Source organism: Heloderma suspectum, chromosome 2, assembly GCF_057233095.1.
Source record: "Heloderma suspectum isolate Gila_16-S chromosome 2, 16-S_ref, whole genome shotgun sequence".
Classification (NCBI taxonomy): Eukaryota; Metazoa; Chordata; class Lepidosauria; order Squamata; family Helodermatidae; genus Heloderma; species Heloderma suspectum.
In genome coordinates, this window is record NC_139459.1 from 10959038 (window position 1) to 10979266 (window position 20229).

A 20229-nucleotide genomic window follows, 5' to 3' on the forward strand; every position below is an offset into this window, starting at 1 on the left:
GGTTTTGGCAAAATGTCCCAGCTTTCCGCACCGAAAGCATCAGCGCTCTGCGCGCTGCCGCTCTAGTTCCTCCAGCGGCAGCGGGGCAGCGGCAGGGGGCAGGAAATGTCGGGGAATGGGAGGAGGAAAATCTCAGCCCCCGGCGCCCCGCTGGGTCTGCAGGTCTGGATGAGGTCCTCCAAAGTAGGCGGGCTAGGCGTGCGCGCCAACTCATCCAACATCTCGTCGTTCAAACCGTCCAAAACCTGAGCCACCAGCGCAGCATCATTCCACTGTAAATCCTGCATCAGCAAGCAAAAAGTTGTCGCGTAGCTGGAAACTGAGTCCTTGCCCTGCCTGAGGTGGCAAATCTCCTGAAAAGCTGTCTGCGTGTGCAGGGGGTCACCAAAAAATCTGGCCATTGCTGTCATGAAACCTTGATAGTCCCTGAGCAGGGGGGTCATTAGCAAGAAGACGTTTCGAAGCCCATTTAGCTGCCACGCCTGAAAGTAGGTTAATGATAAAGCCCACACAAACCTTTTCCTTCAGGAAATCCTCAGGTCGACGGCACATGTACAGCTCCAATTGGGCACGGAAAATCTGAAAAAGTCCTTTCTCACCAGAAAACGTCTCTGGCAGAGCCACCGGGCACTTGCGGCGGGGGAAAATCGGTGATGGTGGGGGTTGAGCTGCAGCTTGCAGAGCGTGTACGGCAGTCGTCAGTTGAGCCACTTGCTCATGAAGAGCCTGGTTCTCTTGCGCGAGAGCTTGCACCACCGTGTTCATGGCACCCTCCAGAGGCAGTAGGAGCAGAGAAAAAAAAAAGGAACAGGGACCAAGCTGTCAGGAGCGCCCTAGCTGCCTCTTACAGTCCCCTCCAATAGCCAATGCAAGACACAGACGACGAGGATTCTTTCCGAGGCTTTATTCCTTTATTACTTAATGACTCTTACAGATCCTAATCACTAGCGACTAAACAAGGAACTGCACTGTGGTAGATAGCAGAGTTGCCTAAGCTCCGGATAAGGCAGTTGGTCCCCATTTGAAGGAGAAGCGCAGGAAGACTCTGAACTTACGGGCTATGGAGAGATCTTCCCTCTTTCCCTTGGGTCCTCGGGACGCGACCGTTGTTTTAGCGCCAAATGAGCAGAGCACCTCCTTTCGGCGCCCTCCATCTGGCACCACTCCCCGCATCTGCGCCGAGCATCCAGCAAGCCCCCCTCCCCCGCTCTCTCACTGCCAGGGTCACTATCTGTCCCAGGAATGCTGGCAGGAGGAATCTCTGCCAGCTGCTGTGCTTGCGAGAGATGAGCGAGCTCCTCTCCCACGGATTGCTGTTCTTCCTCAGAATCAGAACTGCTCTGGGGCTCTATGGGCTCAGTTTCCACCCTGACAATGCCGAAATGACAACAGAGTAGGCACTAGGCCGTCTTCCATAGAGAGAGCTTTCCACAATCATGGGGCCACCACTGAAAGGCTCCTCAGTAGCCACCCATCGTGGAGGCTAATAGGGCACACAAGTTGGAATTCAAGGCAAGCCATTGTTTGCAGATCTGTTAACTATCAGGAAAGCTTTTTTCAGGGGTGGGGAACTTCTTTGGGGCCAAGGGAAGGATTCCATTTCAGAGAAGCTCTTTGGGATCACATTCCGGGGCTGACAAATCTGAACCCTCCCCCCCAATTCCTCAATTGCCCAATTACAGTAGGAACCATGTCTACTCAGAATGAAGCATGAGCAGCTTTTCCTATTTACAAATCAGCAGGACAAGGTTCTGCATGTCTACTCAGAAGTCAGCAGAACTGAATCAGCAGCACTTTCAAATAGCATCTCAAACCCCACGCCCCTGCTTGTATACTCAGAAGTAGGGAGGGCAAGATTCTGCACGGTTGCTCAGAAGTAAGCAGGACTAGGCTCACAAGTAAAGAGGACTGAATCACTCAGCAGCTTCCTCTCCTGGTCCCGCCTTCTCTGCCAGAGAGGGAAAAGCCTTTCTCACCAAACCCCCGCTGACTGGAGATCAGTGCCAAGCATGGAGAAAAGGAGTCTTTCTCAGTGCTAAGCAGGGCTTTTCTCTCCATGGCAGAGGGGAGCGGGACGAGAGGAAGAAGCTGGTGGGTCAGATGAGGAACCCCTGCAGGACTCATCAGGCCCACAGGATGGAAGTTCCTCATCCTAGATTCATCCTTTTTCTCCAGCTCACATTAACGTTACGTATGTGAAGACATGTATGTGTAAATCGGGAGAGTGGCATACGCAAGTCGAGAGCAGTTGACATGCTGTTCCTGAGGCCTGAGTTCACGCCGTCCTACATAGCTCACAAGGCTGAGGCCTAGTTCTCACTGAGACGGTTAACCTGTGTCTGGGCTGTAGCACTTCAGGCTGCAGGAGTGAGCTCCCATGGTAGAATCCTCCCCCATATAAAGCAAACTCATACACACATGGGGTTGAAGGTTAGCCTAGGACCCTTTACCCGGACGTGCCTGTGCTGTATGTGGAAAGGGGGGGGGATTACAGGGAGGAGTGCCTTATCTTGAGTACAGTGTCCAGTTCTGGGCACCACCCTTTAAGAAGGATGCAGACAAACTGGAAAAGGTTCAGAGGAGGGCAATGAAGATGATCAGGGGACTGGAAACAAAGCCCTATGAAGAGAGACTGAAAGAACTGGGCATGTTTAGCCTTGAGAAGAGAAGACTGAGGGGAGATAGGATAGCGCTCTTCAAGTACTTGAAAGGTTGTCACAGAGAAGAAGGCCAGGATCTCTTCTCGATCATCCCAGAGTGCAGGACACGGAATAATGGGCTCAAGTTACAGGAAGCCGGATTCTGGCTGAACATCAGGAAAAACTTCCTGACTGCTAGAGCAACATGACAATGGAACCAATGATCTAGGGAGGTGCTGGGCTCTCCCACACTGGAGGCATTCAAGATGAAGCTGGACAGTCAGGGATGCTTTGACTTGGATTCCTGCACTGAGCAGGGGGTTGTACTCGATGGTCTTATAGGCCCCTTCCAACCCTACTATTCTATGATCGTATGATCTTTCGTCTGAGCTTCCGCACAGTTTGAAGTGGTATGGTTTGGAGAGAGGTTTTCCGTCTTGGTCCTTGACAGAGGCAGGAGCCAGGATTTACCCTAAATCAGCCTTCCCCAACCTGGTATCCTCCATATTACAATTCCCATCCGCCCCAGCCAGTATGACCAGTGGTGAGGATGATGGGAGCCCTAAACATCTGAAAGGCACCAGGTTGGGAAAGGCTGCTCAAGATAATCTGCTTGAAGAGAAAAGCTCTACAGGAGTTGTGTTGGCTGAATGTTCGTTTGTTTCCCCCGGCTCCTTTTCTTCCAGCCACATGCAATGCTAGAATGCCTTTCAGGGTCTGTTGTTGCATTTCCATTGCCCTTTCCCTTGCAAAGCCACACCGTGGAGGCTTTTGACAGATTGGCCAGGATTGTGTAGGTCAACCAGTCGGGGGGCCAAAGAATGAATGGACTTGCCTCTCCACAGAGGGCTGGATTAGGTGGCCTTTCGCTCCTGGCCGCTCTGTGATTCCTTGAAAAACCCAACCCCTGCTGCACAGGAGACCTTCCCCCATCCTTCTTTATGAGATTGTGCTGGGCGAGAAGTGCCAAGCTGTTTCCTCAGCATCAGAGACAGAAACCTTGAAAAGGGGGCTGGATTGATAGTTGTTGTTTTTTCCCCTCTCTTGTGATGCGGTCATAGCATTGCCTGAGGGCGGAAGAAGGAAGGCTTAGAAGTTGTCGCATCCTTCTCTCTTTAGTTTTAGGACTCTGGGCATTTAGCTTGTGCACCGTTTAAGCACAGCATGATGCTTTTCAGCGCAGTGTTTCAGCCACCCGGCTCTCGACAGAAGAAACGCAGCGAGTGGAGCATCTCTCCAGCTAACTAGTTCATGGATGAAAAACGTAATCCCCCAGTTAATCTAATTCCTGCCTGCCGTACAGAGATGACTTTGACGGGGCTCCTGTTATCATCTGTTACACTATTTCCACGTCCCTTCCTCAAATCGCTTCAGGGTTTTCCAAAAGGCACTTTCTTCTCAATACTAAGCAGCCCCAGTGTGTTTTCTACCTGATCAACCTCAAGAAAAGCCTTTGGTTTAACCCCTTATTCCCCATCCCCGACTGAAATGAAGCCAAAGAACATGTAAATGGCATTTACTCCTGCCCATTTCTTGTAGTCTTGTCTGGTTCCCAGCCTGGAGCTGGAGACCTCAAGGGAACTGTTGCTTTAGTGAGGATTCAGCCCAGGCGGAGAGTTTATATAGGAGCTGAAGGCCCCAACCCTTCCTGGTTCTCAGCCAGACCATGATCCAGGCAGGTACTTACATAAGCTCCCCTGTCGTCCTGAGTAGAGTCATGGGAATTTAGCTGGGCACTTCGCAAGCCTGTGGCCCTGGAGATGACAAGATGGGATATTGACAAGACGTAACGCCCAGCCAGGAACCCGGAAAATTAGGGTGGAGACCTCTGCTTCTGTGTCTGGAATGTTCCAGATAATACTTGGTTTGCAGTCCCCCACCCCCACAAAAGAAGCATAATCCAGAATTTAGAACCATCTGTTGTCAACACTGCAAAAATTAATCAAACCTGCTGTCAGAGATAGATGTGGACAGATGTTTACTTCCAAATTATCCACTCAGTAAGCAACCTTTGGTTTTATAAAATAAAAAACGGTCAATAACACTAGCAGCAGCACCTAACAGGTATGATGCAGCAGTGCGCTAGGTAAGGATGCGCACATCAGCAAAACTTGAACTCGTTGAAGTTCTCTGAATTCCACTCCGGGGCTTGTTCTGACTCGTGTCAATATCAGATTATGAGCATCGTGGGGGGGTTTCCCTTTTCAAATGAAAATGTGTGTGCATTTTTGTTAACATTTACCCAACGTACACATCAATTGTGCACATTTTCAAAATGTCTGTAGTTTTCTCCCCTTGATTGTCTGTGCACATTTTTTTTTCAAAAGTGTACATTTTCTCGTGCACATCTTTAAAATGTACACATTTTTTTTTCAAAAGTGTACATTTTCTCGTGCACATCTTTAAAATGTACACATTTTTCACGCGGAAATTTAATCCGTGGATTGCATGGCAAGCTCAGAAATGTACAAAACTTGGTGCAAAAAAAAAAAAAAAGTTTGCAGTTGCAGAGTGCACACACATACATATGTATATTCATCTCGCCTGCTGTTTCTCAGGATGGGGTATGCTTGTGCATATCTTGTGTATCCACAAAGAGATGCTCCTGTCCTCTACTTTTTCTTCCCAGGTGCAAGACAAATTCCGCCTGGATCTTTCCGATGAAGAGGCTGTGCACTACATGCAGAGCCTGATAGACGAAAGCGTCCACGCTCTCTTTGCAGCTATGGTTGAGCAGATCCACAAGTTTGCTCAGGTAAGAATGTCGGAAGAACCTCCCTGGATCAGACCAAAAGTCCTTTTTGTCCATCATTCACCTTCTAGCGGTAGGCAGTCAGGTACTACTGGGATGTCTGCTAGCTAATGAAAGCTGCAACCTTTCCCCATTTTTCCCTTCCTAGCAAGTGGGATGCAAAGGGACACTGATGGGAACCAGAGGTTCCCTTTAGTTATGGCTGCCAGTAGTCCTAACCTGCCTGAGCTTACTGAAGCCCCTTTTAAAGCCATCTAGGGATCCCACCGTCACCACCTCTTGTGCCACTGCGAACCAAAATCCAGCTGCTCACAAACCTTTGTCACCAGAGATTCTCAGTTTTTTGTTGAAACTGCCAGAATTCCTTCTCCTCCCACCCCACATACAGATGGCTGAAAAGATAATAACAAGTTGAGAATCCATTGGTGGTAGATGGCTAGTCCAAAACCCTATGGTCTCTGTAACCCCTTGGACACGCTACAGAAATCTAGCTTGCTTGCAGTCACGGTGGTAAGAGGTTTCTTCAAGAAATTATCCTGGTTTGGCAGACCTTGGAATAATGGATTGTTTTGCGTATGAGTTCTGTGCTAAGGCTAGATTCTGCATTGTAACTCACTGCACATCCCACCAGTTCTTTTGCAGTGCAGGGCTTGGGGAACCAGGCATGCCGTTTCTACCACTTCTGAGTCTTACTGCCCAGGAGAAGAGTGTGACTTACATTGAGCAGGGGGTTGGACTCGATGGTCTTATGGGCTCCTTCCAACCTTACTATTCTTTGATTCTATGACTTAGCCAGGGTACAATTATCTGTCTTGGTCAACTGAATATAAGTGTGTTAGTGTCGTGTCCTGAGGAAGCAGAGATCATGGGAGGCAGCTGGTACAGTCAGGACTCCTAAGCAGGTGAGTTGAGGAGGATCCAGCCTGGCTGAAAGAGTCCAGTCTGCGATCCAGATACCAAACCACGAATGCAGAGGATGGCACAGGATGCCAGGAGGGAGCAAGGTCAGAATAAACAGGGATGATCAGACACAGAGCTTTCAGGACTCTCAACAGGTTGCTGGTAGTTGATCAAGTATACTTCTGACAAAGTCTGAGGGTCAAAACATCATGTAAAATGTAGCTTCATCTCCCCTGCCCCGCCCCCAGCTTTATTTATACGTAAGCTTAGAGGATCCAGTGTGGATTGGGACCCTAGTGTGGAGGGTGAGGGACTCTATTCTTCCCCACTCTGCTCATGTCCTGATCCAGATTGCTGCCCTTAACCCCTGGGGCCTGCAGTTTGCTTGCCACAAAAGGATGCACTGAAAGAAGTGGATCCTTTTTTAGCTATTCAAATTGCAGGCACGGGGTAGGATCAAGATCTGGACCACAGTGGGGGCGAAGGGATTAAAGCTTCCTAACGTGTTAGGGTCCCAATCTGTGTTTAAGTTTGAGTAAAATGAAAAGAAAAGAATACGTAGTAGCTACATCTTTGAAGTAATGTAGTTGAGTCCTTATATACATCTCACGGGTTCCACCACCAACCCCAGGTGTTGAGTGGAGAACCTTGAAGGGACTCTCTTTGTATGTGAACCCCCATTGCTTCTCCATCCAGCCCAGCCCTCTGCACTGCCTGTGTTGGGAGTATGAGGACCTTGATGGGGGAGAGCCCTGGCCGCTAAGCTCGGGTTCCTGGGGAACCAGGAGTCCTGGTTCACGGGTCATGGATTCCAGGGGCTCCTGGCTGTCAGGTTCAGGCTTGCTACCAGGACTTGAGTCTGGTGCCTCCATTGCTGCTGCTGCTGCTGCATTGCCCAACCTGGCTGCCTCTCCCCCATCTGTGTCAAGTTCTAGGTCAGGACAGGACAGGGAGCTCCTGGGAGGACCGAGCACCTACCTTTCTCTCAGGGAACTCTTTTCCAGCAGCTTCACTCGGCTTTCTAACTCTTGGTCTTTGGCGGAAAACTTGGGAGACAATATTGAACATCATAAGAGCCCTGCTGGATCAGACCAAAGGTCCATCTAATCCAGCATGGCCAGATGTTTCCGGAAAGTCCCTATTCAGAGCATGATGGCCACAGCTCTTTGCTGATCTCTGCTTGTCCTCCAGAGCAATTTAGACTTATTTTGTCTCTGAGCATAGAGCTATAACAATCTGAGGGCTCCCAATGGCATGCTGTGCTTTCCTGTTCTCTCTCTCCCTCTCCCCCCGCCCCCCCGGCTCTGTTTTAAGTATGCACTGGTGCACCGAGTCAGTGAATTGGATCCCAAATGGGCAAAAGGAAATGACTATCCGAAATGTTTTGCCCTCCCCAAGGGGAGGCAACAGCAGTTCCTTTGCTGTGTTCCTTTCCTCTGTGATGGGTCCTCATATTTCAAAGTTTGTTGGCCAGTAGCGTGGTAATGTGTTTTCCAGGTCAGACTAATAAATCAGAGTTCACAGTTTTGATCCCAGCCATCCATTTTGTGCTTCTTCCCCCCGCCCCCACCCGACTGGGCTCATTTGTTCATAACTTTTCCCTTCCTTGTTTTGCCAGCAGATTAAAAAGAGCAAGTGTGTGTTCTGTTCCATCGCAATGCACTTGAAGGTAGCTTTTAAAAGCTCTCTCGTGCTGGGCTCTGGCATCTTTGGCTTTTTCTTAAAACAACAACAACAACTATGCTTCCCTGTGGCGTCTGGAGTGCATTCCTTCAGGACAGCACCCTAACCCTGGAGCATCAGGCAGGGTCCAATCCTGTAGGTCTTCTCTGGAAGAGGGGCTAACCTGCCTTTCCCGAGCCGCCCTCGCAAGAAGGAAATGGGCAGTCCCCCAATCTTGAGAGAACTGTTATCGGAGCTGCTTCTGCTCCAGATCCTGAGCTAAGAAGTCCCGCAAGAGGGGAGACTTCACCTTGGCTCCCAGTGGAGCCCTGACTGGTTAGCAGATAGCAGATCTCTGACATCACAGATACGCAAGCTGTTGCAACACCATTTAATTCAACTGCTTGTTTCTTTTGCACACGCAAGAGAGAGAGAGGCCGTTTCAGACTGGGAATCATGTCACACTTTAAGACCATAAGAGCATTAGAAGAGCCCTGCTGGATCAGACCAAGGGTCCATGTAGTCCAGCGTTCTGTTCACACAGTGGCCAACCAGCTGCCTACAGAAAACCCACAAGCAGGACATGAGTGCAACAGTACCCTCCCATGTTCCCCAGCAACTGGTGTACATAGGCATACTGGCCCTGATATTGGAGGTAGTGTATAGCCATCAGGAATAGTAGCCATCGCTAGCCATCTCCTCCATGAAATTATCCAGTCTCGATTTGAAGCCATCCGAAGTGGCGGCCATCACTACAGCTTGTGGAAGTGAATTCCATGGTTGCATCCTGACCGCAAAGCCTGAAGAAAGGAGAATTACTGAGGAGAGATGGCCTCCATCTCCTACTGCAGCATTGTGTTCTGAGTAGGGATGGATGGACCCATCTCTGTCTGGGGTGGGGGGAGCTTGACAAGCTGCCCCCCCCCCCAGCTCATGCAGCCCAGACCTGCTTGGTGAGCCTCCCTGCTTTCTCTGCCTGCCAAGCTGCCCCTCCTCTCCATGCCAAGGACTCCGTCAAGCCCTTGTGCTTTATGTGAACAAGGGCTTGACTGCTGAGTCCTCGGCGTGGCCAGCCCCCAGCACTCTTGCTCTGGCCTCCTCGGGAGGAGGCCAGGGCAGGAGTGCTGGGGTGCCGTGGCACTCCGTGCCACTTGCCAAGCTCCTGGGCACCCAGTGGCTGAGTCCGTCCACACCCCAGGGCTCGTTGAGGACTCCACCTCCTTTTTGTACTCCCCACCATCCCTAATTCTTAGCTCTTCCTTTCCTCCTCCCAGCGGGTGATGATGTGAAAGAGGATGGTGGACATCTCCTCATCTGCAGCACATTCTGCCTCACTTTCCTGCCTTTGGGCCCAGGAGTGAGACAACGTGGCAAACATCCTTTGCATCGCTCGGCTGTTTCTGCTAGTGGTTTGGTAACCCGCAATGATGCCAAATTCCACACGCTTTTGTTGATTTGCCCCAGTGTTATTCTCGGGACTGTGTATGCTCCCCCAAATACACAATTTTCTTTGGCCCATCTTTTAATTAGGGGCCAAAATAATTGCTGCTTTAATTCCTGTGCAAAGTTGACACATGAAGCTGATGAAATACAGGGCTTTCTATAACAGCTGACATTATTAAAACCTCTTATCTCAACTGGTGTAACCAACAGCCGGGGCTATTTTTTTCATCACAGTTTACGAGCCTCTTTTTGCAAAAGTAAACATATATTATTACTGATGGATATCAAGTTTAATTAACTGGAAAGCTTCAATAGATACCTCTTACTCTTTTATTCCAGGTGGCTTTTTGTGCTTTGCTACGAACGGTACACCAATCCTTGACAGTTTCCTATTGGAGACCAGTCAGCAGGATAATGTAGTTTTTTTGAAAAAGTTCCAGTGGCAGCAAACTGTACAAAACGGTTTTAAGAATGGTACACTACGTCAGATGCTGTGGTTAAAAGGAACATGCTTTGAATTGTTAAAGCTGGAGGGGGTGGGGGGGTAGGGAGAGACTTCTCATGTATCAGAGAAGGGAACATGCAGTGTGAAATTCCTTGGGGGTAGCAATCCTATGTGGAAAGGCAGCCGCTTCTGAACTCGGAGGCGACCGCCTATCCAATGCATGGCGGGAGGAGCGCTGAGGGGATCATCTCCTCCGCTCCCCAGCCTCCCTACATTTGCGGCTAGATGGCTGACTTCAGCTGTGTGGACCCAGGACATCGGAGTGCGGGGTGGGGAGGCTGGACAATGCATAGGAAGTGTCGTACTGGCATGGCCACGCTTCCCACCCCTGAGACTGTGTCCTCTTGCCCCGCACTGTGTTGCTGTTATGAGCACGGAGCCCAGGGACGATCCATGTTACCTAAGAGGCGGCAGGGGACGGGGCCAGGAGCCGGTTCACTGACCTTGGAGTGCGGGCTCCGAGATCGGCTCCCGGAAAACGACCAGTCCTATCGCCATCTAGGCACTGTCTAGCGGCCATAGGATTGCGCCCTAATACACCTCTGTAGAAAAGAGGGTGTAAACCAGCTCTTACACCAGGGATGGGGAACCTCTTTCAGCCTGAGGGGCGAATTCAATTTTGAAGAATCTCTCCGGAGCTTCATCCCAATGGTGGGTGGAGCCAAAGGCAAATGGGAGTGGCCAAAATAGCAGAACTGTCAACATGTTTTTGCCTAAAGCTCTTACTGCCAGTTTGCAACCACGTCCTCAGACGTGGTTCCGGAGTCAGCAGAAAGAAGACTCAGCCACTTCAAGGCATCATGAGACTTCTACCTCTCCAGGACCCAGTTCTCTAGAGCAGTGGTCCCCAACGCAGTGCCCGTGGGTGCCATGGCCCCTGCGGTGACCTCCAGTGGTGCCCACAAAATTCCCCACTCTCTGCCCCCCTCCACTGTTTTGTTTTAAATAAAACCTTGGAAAATATAGGGTAGTCTTTTTCTTTCTTTTCCTGTCCCTTGTGCTTTCTTTTCCTATTGCCTTGCTATTTCACCCTCCTTCCCATCCTCTGGCCTCACTATTTACCTCCCTCCCCTCAACTCTTTAGCTTGCTTGTGACTAGCCAGGCCTCCACAACAGCCATTATGTGATTAGCCACATCCTCCCTGGGAGCCATTTTGTGGTGGTGCCCATAACCGTTTCTCAAATTCCCAAATGTGCCCATGGGTCCAAAACGTTTGGGGATTTGGGGCTTCACTTCAGTGCCAAGTTCAAACATGGCTTTTTACCAACGCCTTCGAGGGCTAAATGCATTCCCTAAAGTAGCACACTGTTTTAACTGTTGTTCTAGATTTTAATTGGTAGTAGCTTGCTTAATGGTTTGATACGTTTTTAGCTGTTAAAATTATTTATTGTTTTACATTATCTAAGCTGATTTTATCTGTACGCCACCATGAGATCCTAATGATGTAGGATGGGATATAAATGTTTTTGAATGAATGAATGAATGAATGAATGAATGTTGCTGCTAAAACAGACCAGGCCCCTTTAAGGGTCAAAAATCTCAGTAGAGGTGGAGGTGGAGCTAAACAACCTAAAGGCCAGTAACTTCCTATTCAATAGGGCTGTGCACCGCTTCGGCCCGAGGCCCGAACCCTGAGTCGAAGCAGGCCACTTCGGGCCACTTTGTGCCCTTCCGAGGCGAAGCAGAGGGAACACAAAGTGCTTGGTGCGCTTTGGAGCTTTGGCCCCCAGCCCCCCCCCACGCCCCACACAAGCCCCCAGCTCCTTACCTGGGCCGCCACTTCCTCTGCTGCCACCTCCGTCGTCGCGCCGCTGTCTTCTCATTGCGCCGCTGCCGCATCCGTCTCCTTCTAAGCTGCCATCTCCTGAGGCCTGAACGTGCAGCAACTCTTCTTGCCGGGAGTCGCCATTTTTAAAATTTTTAAAACTTCCAGGAGGTTACCATTTTAAAAATGGTGACTCCCTGGAAGAAGACTAGTCGCCGCATGTCCAGGCTTCAGGAGGCGGAGGCAGCACAATGGAGAAGGCGGCGGCGCAGTGACAGAGGTGGCAGCAGAGGAGGAGGCGGCCCAGGTAAGGAGCTGGGGGTGCGTGGCGGCATCGGGGGGGGCGAAGTGTGGTTCGCCATCCAAACCCCACTTCGGGTTCAGGGCCGAGGTGGGTTGGCCCCCCCCCCAAATCTGCCCGAGTCAGATCGGGGGGTCCCTGCACAGCCTTACTATTAGTTTAAGCCTCTGTCTTGCTCTGATCTTCCTTGGAGACACCTGTGCCTAGCTCCAGCACCACTCAGAGCTTTCCGTGGTGCTGATCACTTTTCCTCTTGTTCCCCGAGAAACCTGACCTAACCTGCCCCTGCCCCTGCCCCAGATCTGATGTGATCCATAGCAGAACCCTGCAGCTCAGCCACATCACAGAGCGTTATCAGAACCCATGGCCCGAAATGGTACGGCCTTAGGAGAGGCATTTCGACCTTCTAGAATAGGAAAAGCACAGTGCAAGAGCTGGGAAACCACCAAGCGATTGGTGGTTGGGGAATAGGGGTTGGGGCCATCTGGGTCGCCACGCAAACGAAGAGAAAACTCTCTGGGAAAGACGCTGATGCTGGGAAAGACTGAAGGCAAAAGGAGAAGGGGACGGCAGAGGATGAGATGGCTAGATAGCATCACCGATGCAATGAATATGAACCTGAGCACACTCCGGGAGAGTGCGCAGGACAGGAAGGCCTGGCGTGCTATGGTCCATGGGGTCACGAAGAGTTGGACACGACTGAACGACTGAACAACAACAACAACAACTGGTGGTTGAGGCAAGGGGGTGTTGCCAGAGAAAGGGATGTCTCCATCTTGGAATCCTGGAGGACCAGATTTGGCACATGGAGCTAATGTTCCCCATCGCTGTCTTACACTAAGAACATTTTAGCCTTCTCAGTGGTGAGTTAATATGGCCTTCCAGTCAGCTGGGGGTCAGGGGTAGATTTGTACTCTCTGGAGAATTGCAGTGCTTCTCAGATTCTCCTGAACATGTCAGTTGCAGTGTAGAGCTCAGTTCCTTGTCTTGGAATGATACCAGTGCCTACATATAGGCAGAGGGGGCATGTATGGGGAGAGTCAGTTCTGCATAGCACCTCCCCATTCCAATGGGCATAGGCTGCATCCAGCTCAGTGGATTGGATCCAGATGCCCTCTTCCCCTTGGCAGCCCATCCAGCCCCGAAAATGGTACACAGAGGGTCAGGGAACCCTGCTAAATGGGGCAGGCTGTGGTGCAGGGCTAAAGAGGCATCCCTGAAAACTGAGCAGAAGGACCTTCTGTGAGAGGAATTCCACCCATTCATTGAGTAGCCTCCCTTCCCCGTATGTCGCCTGTGCTACACCCTGACCCATTCATCAGAATTCCCTGGCCCTCTGTTTAGCATTTTCAGGGGGGCTAGAGGGGCTTCCATGGGGAGGAATGTGCAGGGAGGTCCACTTCCACCAGCCCAGTTCCATGTACCTAAATTTGGATCCAAACCAGTGACATTATTTTCTCAAGCCCACTTTCTGTCTCTCTTGTGGTGCATTAATCCCACAGCTTGGGACTCACGCTGTTGGCTTCTGCCAGTCTTCCCCAAACTGGTGCCCTCCCAATGGCCATGTTTGCTGAGGATGATGGACTTGCAGTCCAAAGCATCTAGAGGGCACCAGGTTGGAGAAGGCTAGTGTATGCAGCTCTAGCATTCGGACCAGAACCTCCCTGTTGAGAAGAACTCAGATCACTTTTCTGCTTTTTGAACTGCGGTGATGCTTCTCGGATTCCCCTGCATCTGTCAACTGTATTATGGATTGCATCAAGTTTGTATTATTACTCCTTTTCTTGGGATGGTATCACTGCCCCTAATTTGGTACAAAGTGGAAGGGGAGATCCATGCACAGGGTGGACCCCTCCAAAAGGTATAGAGTGGTGGATGCATCATTCTTGAAGGCACACTTGAAGACACCTTGAACCCATTTGCGAATCTATAAAATTGCTGGTGTATGCTAGAATTGTTGGGTGGCTTCAGGAATGTTGTGTGCTCTCACTCTTAGCAAAAAGTTGAAAATCCAGTAGTAACCATGTTAAGTTCTAGTCTCCTTGTACCACTGCCCTCATGTTAGTATTGCTGCTGGTTCTTTTCAGAGAAAGGCAGTTTCTACATCTGATTTTGCCGTTCCCAAATGAGCAAAGCCAAAGTGGATTTACCACCATACATAATATATAATACAGCCTCTGAGTCTATTGCTTCTCTAGATTATTAGGTGAAGTGGGGCCGTAAATGAGAAATGTGTCTGAATTGTTCATTCAATCCAGTTTTACACTTTAGTTCTGCAACACAATCCAAATTAAAAGCCCTGCCAACAGATTGCTGTGGTCTCTGTTGTGAGTAGGGGAGAAGCTGAAGTTGCATTGATTTGTCTCTGGCTGGGTGGTTTCGTGAGCGTCACAGGCTCCCTCTTACATCACAGTGTTTTGTGGGTATGTCAGAGAAATCCACAGTGGAATCAAATGAGTTTGGGTTTTTATGAATCCAGCCCATGGATTCTGCGGTGGAATGGCTTTTCCCCAGTTAGGCGGATTCCACAGACCTGCAGACAGTTGGTCTAACTTTCCCAAATTTTGCATAAATTTAGTAATAGAAAGGTAGGCGATATATTAAAAACAACAACAACAACAACAACACTGCAGAGGGAGAGAGAACAGGGAAGCACAGCATGACAATGTGCATTTGGGGAGATCTGTGCATGGGGTGGGGGGATTGGTGCATTTTCACAAGTGAGAATTTGTGCAAATGCAAATTTGCACAGCAATTCAGAACATTTTAAAAAATCTTATTCCAGCGATGAGTGGGTGATGGACCAAAAGGCGCCTGACAATCTGTGGAAGACAGAACGGATGTTACACACTCCGTACATCCCTAGTGCTTTGTACGTGGTAGTGTAATGGCTGGAAGACTTGAGCAACAAATCAGGAAGCCTCTGCTGGGAATTCCTTGGTGGGCCTTAGCCGAGATGCTCTCTCTCGCTCTTAGCCACATCTTCCCATCTACAATATGGGGATAATGATATTGACCTTTTACAGGTTTCTAACGGTTACTTCAAGATAATTTATATGAGGGGTGTCAACCTCTTTCAGCCCAAGAGAAGCCCTTGGGGGCCTCATCCCAGTGGTGGGTGAGGCCAAAGGCAAAAGGGAGCAGGGACAAATGGTGCACGAGCAAAGTACCAAAAATGGCAGCATCTTTTAGCGTAAAATTTTTCCTGCCAGTGACAGAGTCTTTGGGACAGGCGGTTCAACCTTTTAGACTTGGAAAAGCACTTTGCAAAAGCCAGGAGACCAGCAAATGGTCAATGGTTGGGGGAATGGGGTGTGCCCTCTGGGGAACCCTTGAAGGCCGGATTAGGCCCCGGGGCGGACTAGATTTGGCTTGTGGACCTGAGATTTGACACCTGTGATTTATATGAACTCAGCTGTATAAATTTGACTTGGTACCCCCAAGGGTCCCATTCTTTTTTTACTTTTCCCACCCTCTGTCCCTGCCCCGTTGTTCCTAGGCCTTACGCTACTAAACCTGCAAAGTATAAGGCAGGAGTTGGATCCAAATTTGGCATATGGAAGCGAGGAACCGAACTGAGCCATGCCTGCCTCAGTGAGTAGTTCACGACTTCTCACAGAGAACTGGTATAGCACAGCAGCTAAGAGACTGAGCTGCAAGTCAGGAAGGTCTCCACTTTGAATCTCACCTGTGCGATGAACTCTCTAGGTGTCCTTAGGCAAGCCACTCTCAGCGTCAGCCTCCCCCACCATCTATAATATGGGGGATAATACACTGACGTACCTTACAGTGTTGTTGTAAGGATTACAATTAGATAATGGATGTCCAGTGACATTGACAGTTGAAAGCACCTGTACAAATATGAATTTATTATGTTTTCCTAGGGTCAAGCTAGATGTGCCCTTGTGTGGTTGACTTAAAAAAAAAAAAATTAAATGGCCAGCACAGGGGCTAGTGGCAAGGAAGGCAGGAGGGATTCTAACTGGGGTGGCAGCAGGAGCCTTATGTGATGAGGCTCAGGGCATTCCATGCTGGCTATTTTAACAGTGTATCAGGTAGGGCTATGCATGGACCCCCCCCGCCGCTCTGACTCGGAGGCCGCTTCAGGGCTTTCGAGGTGGGCACAATTCAGCTCGGGCTGATTCAGAGGGCCCCTGACTTGTTTTGTCCTACGAAGCCGAAGCAGGATTCAGACATCCGAATCCAGCTTCCTCCCCCCCAACACACCACCCAGCCTTACCAGCTCCTTAAGCCCTCTTGGATGCGCACCGGCAGCTGTCTTGTTGTTATGGAGTGGGGAGCCATTTTCAAACTGGCGACTTCCTGTATTTCCGGAAATACAGGAAGTCGCCAGTTTGAAAATGGCTCCCCCCCGCCCCAAGAACAACAAGATGGCTGCCGGTGTGCATCCAGAGGACCCACATAAGGAGCTGGGCAGCGTGGCGGCTGGGCTTCTGGATCACTCCGAAGTGCACCTAAGCACTTTGGAGCAACCCGCTTCGCTTCGGGCCCCCTCCACTTCTCAGAAGCGCCCCGAAGCTCCTCAGTTCGACTCGGAGCTCAGGCTTCCGGCTGAACCAGTGCACAGCCCTAGCATCAGCCAAGCCATGTGACGCGCATCACATCTAGTTTGGCCCTCAGTTGTATCAAGCAAGTGCAGAAACGGATACCAGGCACAGAATTTAGCAACCTGAGAAGGTTTTAAGAAATAATAAGAACGTTTCTAGCCCTCAAGATTGTGAATGACAGGTTTTAAACCATTTAGGTGGTGCCTAGTGCAGCATTCCCCAACCTGGTGACCTCTGTATGTTTTGGACTTCAACTCCCATCAGCCCCAGCCAGCGTAGCCAACGGTCAGGAATCCTGGGAGTTGTTGTCAAAAATATCTGGAGGGCATACAGCTGGTAAGTTCATCAGGACCAGCCCAAGCTAACGTCTTTTTCCCAATACAGTCACTGGATGGGAAAAGCAAGAAATAAAGCACTTTTAAAAATCCAAGCAAAATAGATGTATTATTTGATATTTGACTTATATTCTCTCTCTCTCTCTCTCCCCCCCCCCTTTCTCACCCAGTACTGGAGAAAATGAGCCCTGTCTGCTTCTGAAGGCAAGAATTCACACACAGCTGTCTCTCTAAACCTGCTCAAGACGGCATCCAATGGAGTGTACTGAATCTTTGGACAGTTAACCTCATCTGGGTTTCCATTAAAAGTAGATCACGGGTATGTTTCCCCATCTACCAACTTCAGCCACAAAGTTTGGAAAATAGAGGAACATCCTCCAAAGCCAAATATGATAAGAAAAATGTCTTACAGTTTTCCAAGTGTATCTGTACACCTGATGTTGCTCTGTGTTTGGACAAAGGATCTGAAGCTTATCACTGCACTTAACTTGGACTTGTACGGTGCCGGTAGAAACAGACGTTATAAAATGTCCTTTTATAGAAAGTAAAGTGTTGTTGAAGCTTTATGCACTTGGGATTGAAGTTTTGGATTCATTTATAGAACCTGTCCGAAATAAGCAATTGCACAGTCTTTTCTTTTAGAGAGAGATGTTTGCAATGTGCCAGCAGAAGCCCACCTATGGTAAAACAAAATGAAAATATATCACTGATGGTCTTAAAAAGGCTATAAGGAGAGAAAGAATTATGTATGTACATTAACCAAATATTCCAACTCTAATAAAAATCTTTTGGTGCAGTCTTAAGTTCTCTTCATTCAAGCTTCTTCAATTGTCTTTTGCAATGTTGCACTCTTAGACAGAGATGTTGGGTGGGGGGTGTTGTTTTCCCTAATAGTCTCATTCCGCATGGAATACTATTTACCCAGCAACATCTTTCACAGGTAATATTGCCACAAAGTGAAAAATCTCTATAATTTCGTCATGCATGCTCATTGGTATGCATGTGGCAAAATAGTTGGTCAGAGGGGGGAAATGATTTCGGGCACAATCCTATGCAGGGCAGGAGAAGCACAGAGAGATCCTGCCCTGCATTCGCAGCTAGACGGCCGATTTCGGCTGTCTAGCTGCAGGAAGGTGGAGCAGGGAAGAAGGCTGCCGGACAACACGTAGGATGTGTCATACCGGCATTTCCGTCTTCCCCGCCCCAGAGTGTCCCCTGGAACGCCCCGTTTTGGCCTCCCTGTGGTCCTCTTCGGAGCGCGGGGCCATTCCAAGCTGCCTGCAAGGCAGGGCAGGGGGTAGGGGGAAGGTCGGTTCCCGGAAAACCACATACCCTATGGCCATCTAGCCGCTGACTAGTGCCCATTGTCAGGGTTGCCCCTGAGCATATATAGAGTGTCAGAATAGCTCAGATTCTGAGGAAGAGCTGCTGCATGTGGGGGAGGAACTTTCCCAGGCGTCAGAGGCACAGCTGCATGGAGAGCCCAACCCCCCTTCACACATCCCTGGGAATGATAGCGGACAGGGGGAGGTGAGAGAAGAACACCTTGAATTTTTAGACGCAAGATGCAGACGCACAAGCGGGAAGTTGCACGGGCGGAACCTCGGCGCTCTGCCCGATTGGCTCAGCATCAACAGCTGTGCCCAAACAGATCATGGGAGAGGGGGAGATCTTCCCCTCCCACCCCTTAAGTTCAGAGAGCTCGCTGCCTTTCTTCCCAAACGGAGATCAACTCCTGTAGCTTCCCTTTGAACTCCCTGAAGGCTGTTTCTTTTGTAGTCTCTAGAAATTTGCATCTGTGTGTCTCCTTAGAGTAAATGGAATTAAAGCCTTGGAAATGCAGCCTCTGGCCTGAGTGGTGATTTGGCTCCTGGGTTCTCAGCCGGGCAAAAAGGGAACCCTGACAGCCATAGGATTGCTCCCCCCCCCATTTGTTTTGTATAAACTTTCAATGAAAGAGGGTTCATTATGCTGCCGAACATTTTCCCACTCCGCCACATTAGTTAGGTGTTGTTGTTCAGTCGTTAAGTCGTGTCCGACTCTTCGTGACCCCATGGACCATAGCACGCCAGGCCTTCCTATCCTCTGCTCTCTTCCAGAGCATGCTCAGGTTCATATTCATTGCATAGCCATATCCTCTGCCGTCCCCTTCTCCTTTTGCCTTCGATCTTTCCCAGCATCAGGGTCTTTTCCAGGGAGTTTTCTCTTTGCATTAGGTGGCCAAAATATTTGAGCTTCAGCTTCAGCATCTGTCCTTCCAATGAGCAGTCAGGATTGATTTCCTTTAGGATTGACTGATTGGACCTCCTTGCAGTCCAGGGGACTTGTAAGAGAGGAATGTTGTGTTGCGATGACATTGGAATATGTGTTAAAGTGAACTGGACATTATGGGGGGAACCAACTATGTGGCTTTGGAATACTAGGCCTGTTTTTATATATAAAACTATGTAATCATTCTACTATCAACCCTGTTTTGTCTTATCCCAGTGCCACATTCACCTTTGCACCATCTTTATTTTCTCCAGTGCTAAAAATTGTGTTGCCTTTTGGGTAAAGTAGAAACCATAAAATTAGATTGCTCTCCTGGGCTATATATAGCAATATTGCTTGTTTTCAGCAGCATCAGTCAGTGCAAAGGCTTCTGACTCAGAAAGGTTATAACTGCAAGTATTAACCCCTACAATTCCTGCTACTGCAAAGATAAAACCTAGAAAGAAATTCTAGAGTTTTCTGTGACCAGAAGATATCCAGTTTCTCACATTTATAGACAACAGCAATTACTTGGTTCTCTCTATTCAACATGTGTTCCACATGCCTTGGGGAATGGCAAGCTGGAATGCAATTGATGATTTTGTTTCAGGACCTTGGGGTAGTGACTGAAAAAGAGCTATTGCCTTTGCAGTTCCAGATGAACACATGAGACCCAGTACTTGGGTTGAGCTATTGGCCACAACTTTATTCCATTTCATGTGTGATCTGCATCATTACAACCAGTTGAACCAACTTCTACTTCGGAGTCGGTAAACTGCTACCAGGGTCCAATCGAGGGATTGCCGTCTTCCTGCTGCTCGCTTTGTGCAGGCAACTCCACCTCGACTCTAAGCATAAGTAGTTGTGAATTTGGGATGCTGTCATCTGAAGCTTCTGGAGAACCCCAGGTTGCCTAGCCCAGCAGTAAAGGTTTCTAGAGCAGCCCCTGCCAGCATCATCCACCTCTAGCAGGTGGACACTGGAGTTAAGGCTGCTAGGATATGACAGGTTGATATAAGTAAGCTTCCTTTCACCATTCCTTGGAGAGCACACAAATTCCCTCCACCCTAACCTGCCAGTTGTATCCTAGTTAATGGGGGACAGGGGT

General features: G+C 49.3%; 1 protein-coding gene across 4 annotated transcripts in view; it reads left to right on the forward strand.

Annotated features, from left to right (window-relative positions):
* The window catches only part of PIK3C3 (phosphatidylinositol 3-kinase catalytic subunit type 3), a 161214-nt gene extending 143540 nt beyond the window's left edge, over positions 1-17674 (forward strand). For 3 of the 4 annotated variants that reach the window (XR_014787487.1, XR_014787488.1, XM_084832842.1), the window contains 2 exons: positions 5269-5394; positions 17042-17674. Coding sequence is in view for 2 of the 4 variants with exons in the window: in XM_084832842.1 (XP_084688968.1) it covers positions 5269-5394; positions 17042-17056 (141 nt within the window). In the remaining 2 variants the exon portion in view is untranslated. Of the gene's footprint in view, positions 1-5268; positions 5395-9227; positions 9496-17041 lie in introns of those variants that run through there. The other variant, XM_084832843.1, reaches the window with a different exon arrangement.
* Positions 17675-20229: the final 2555 nt, after the last annotated feature.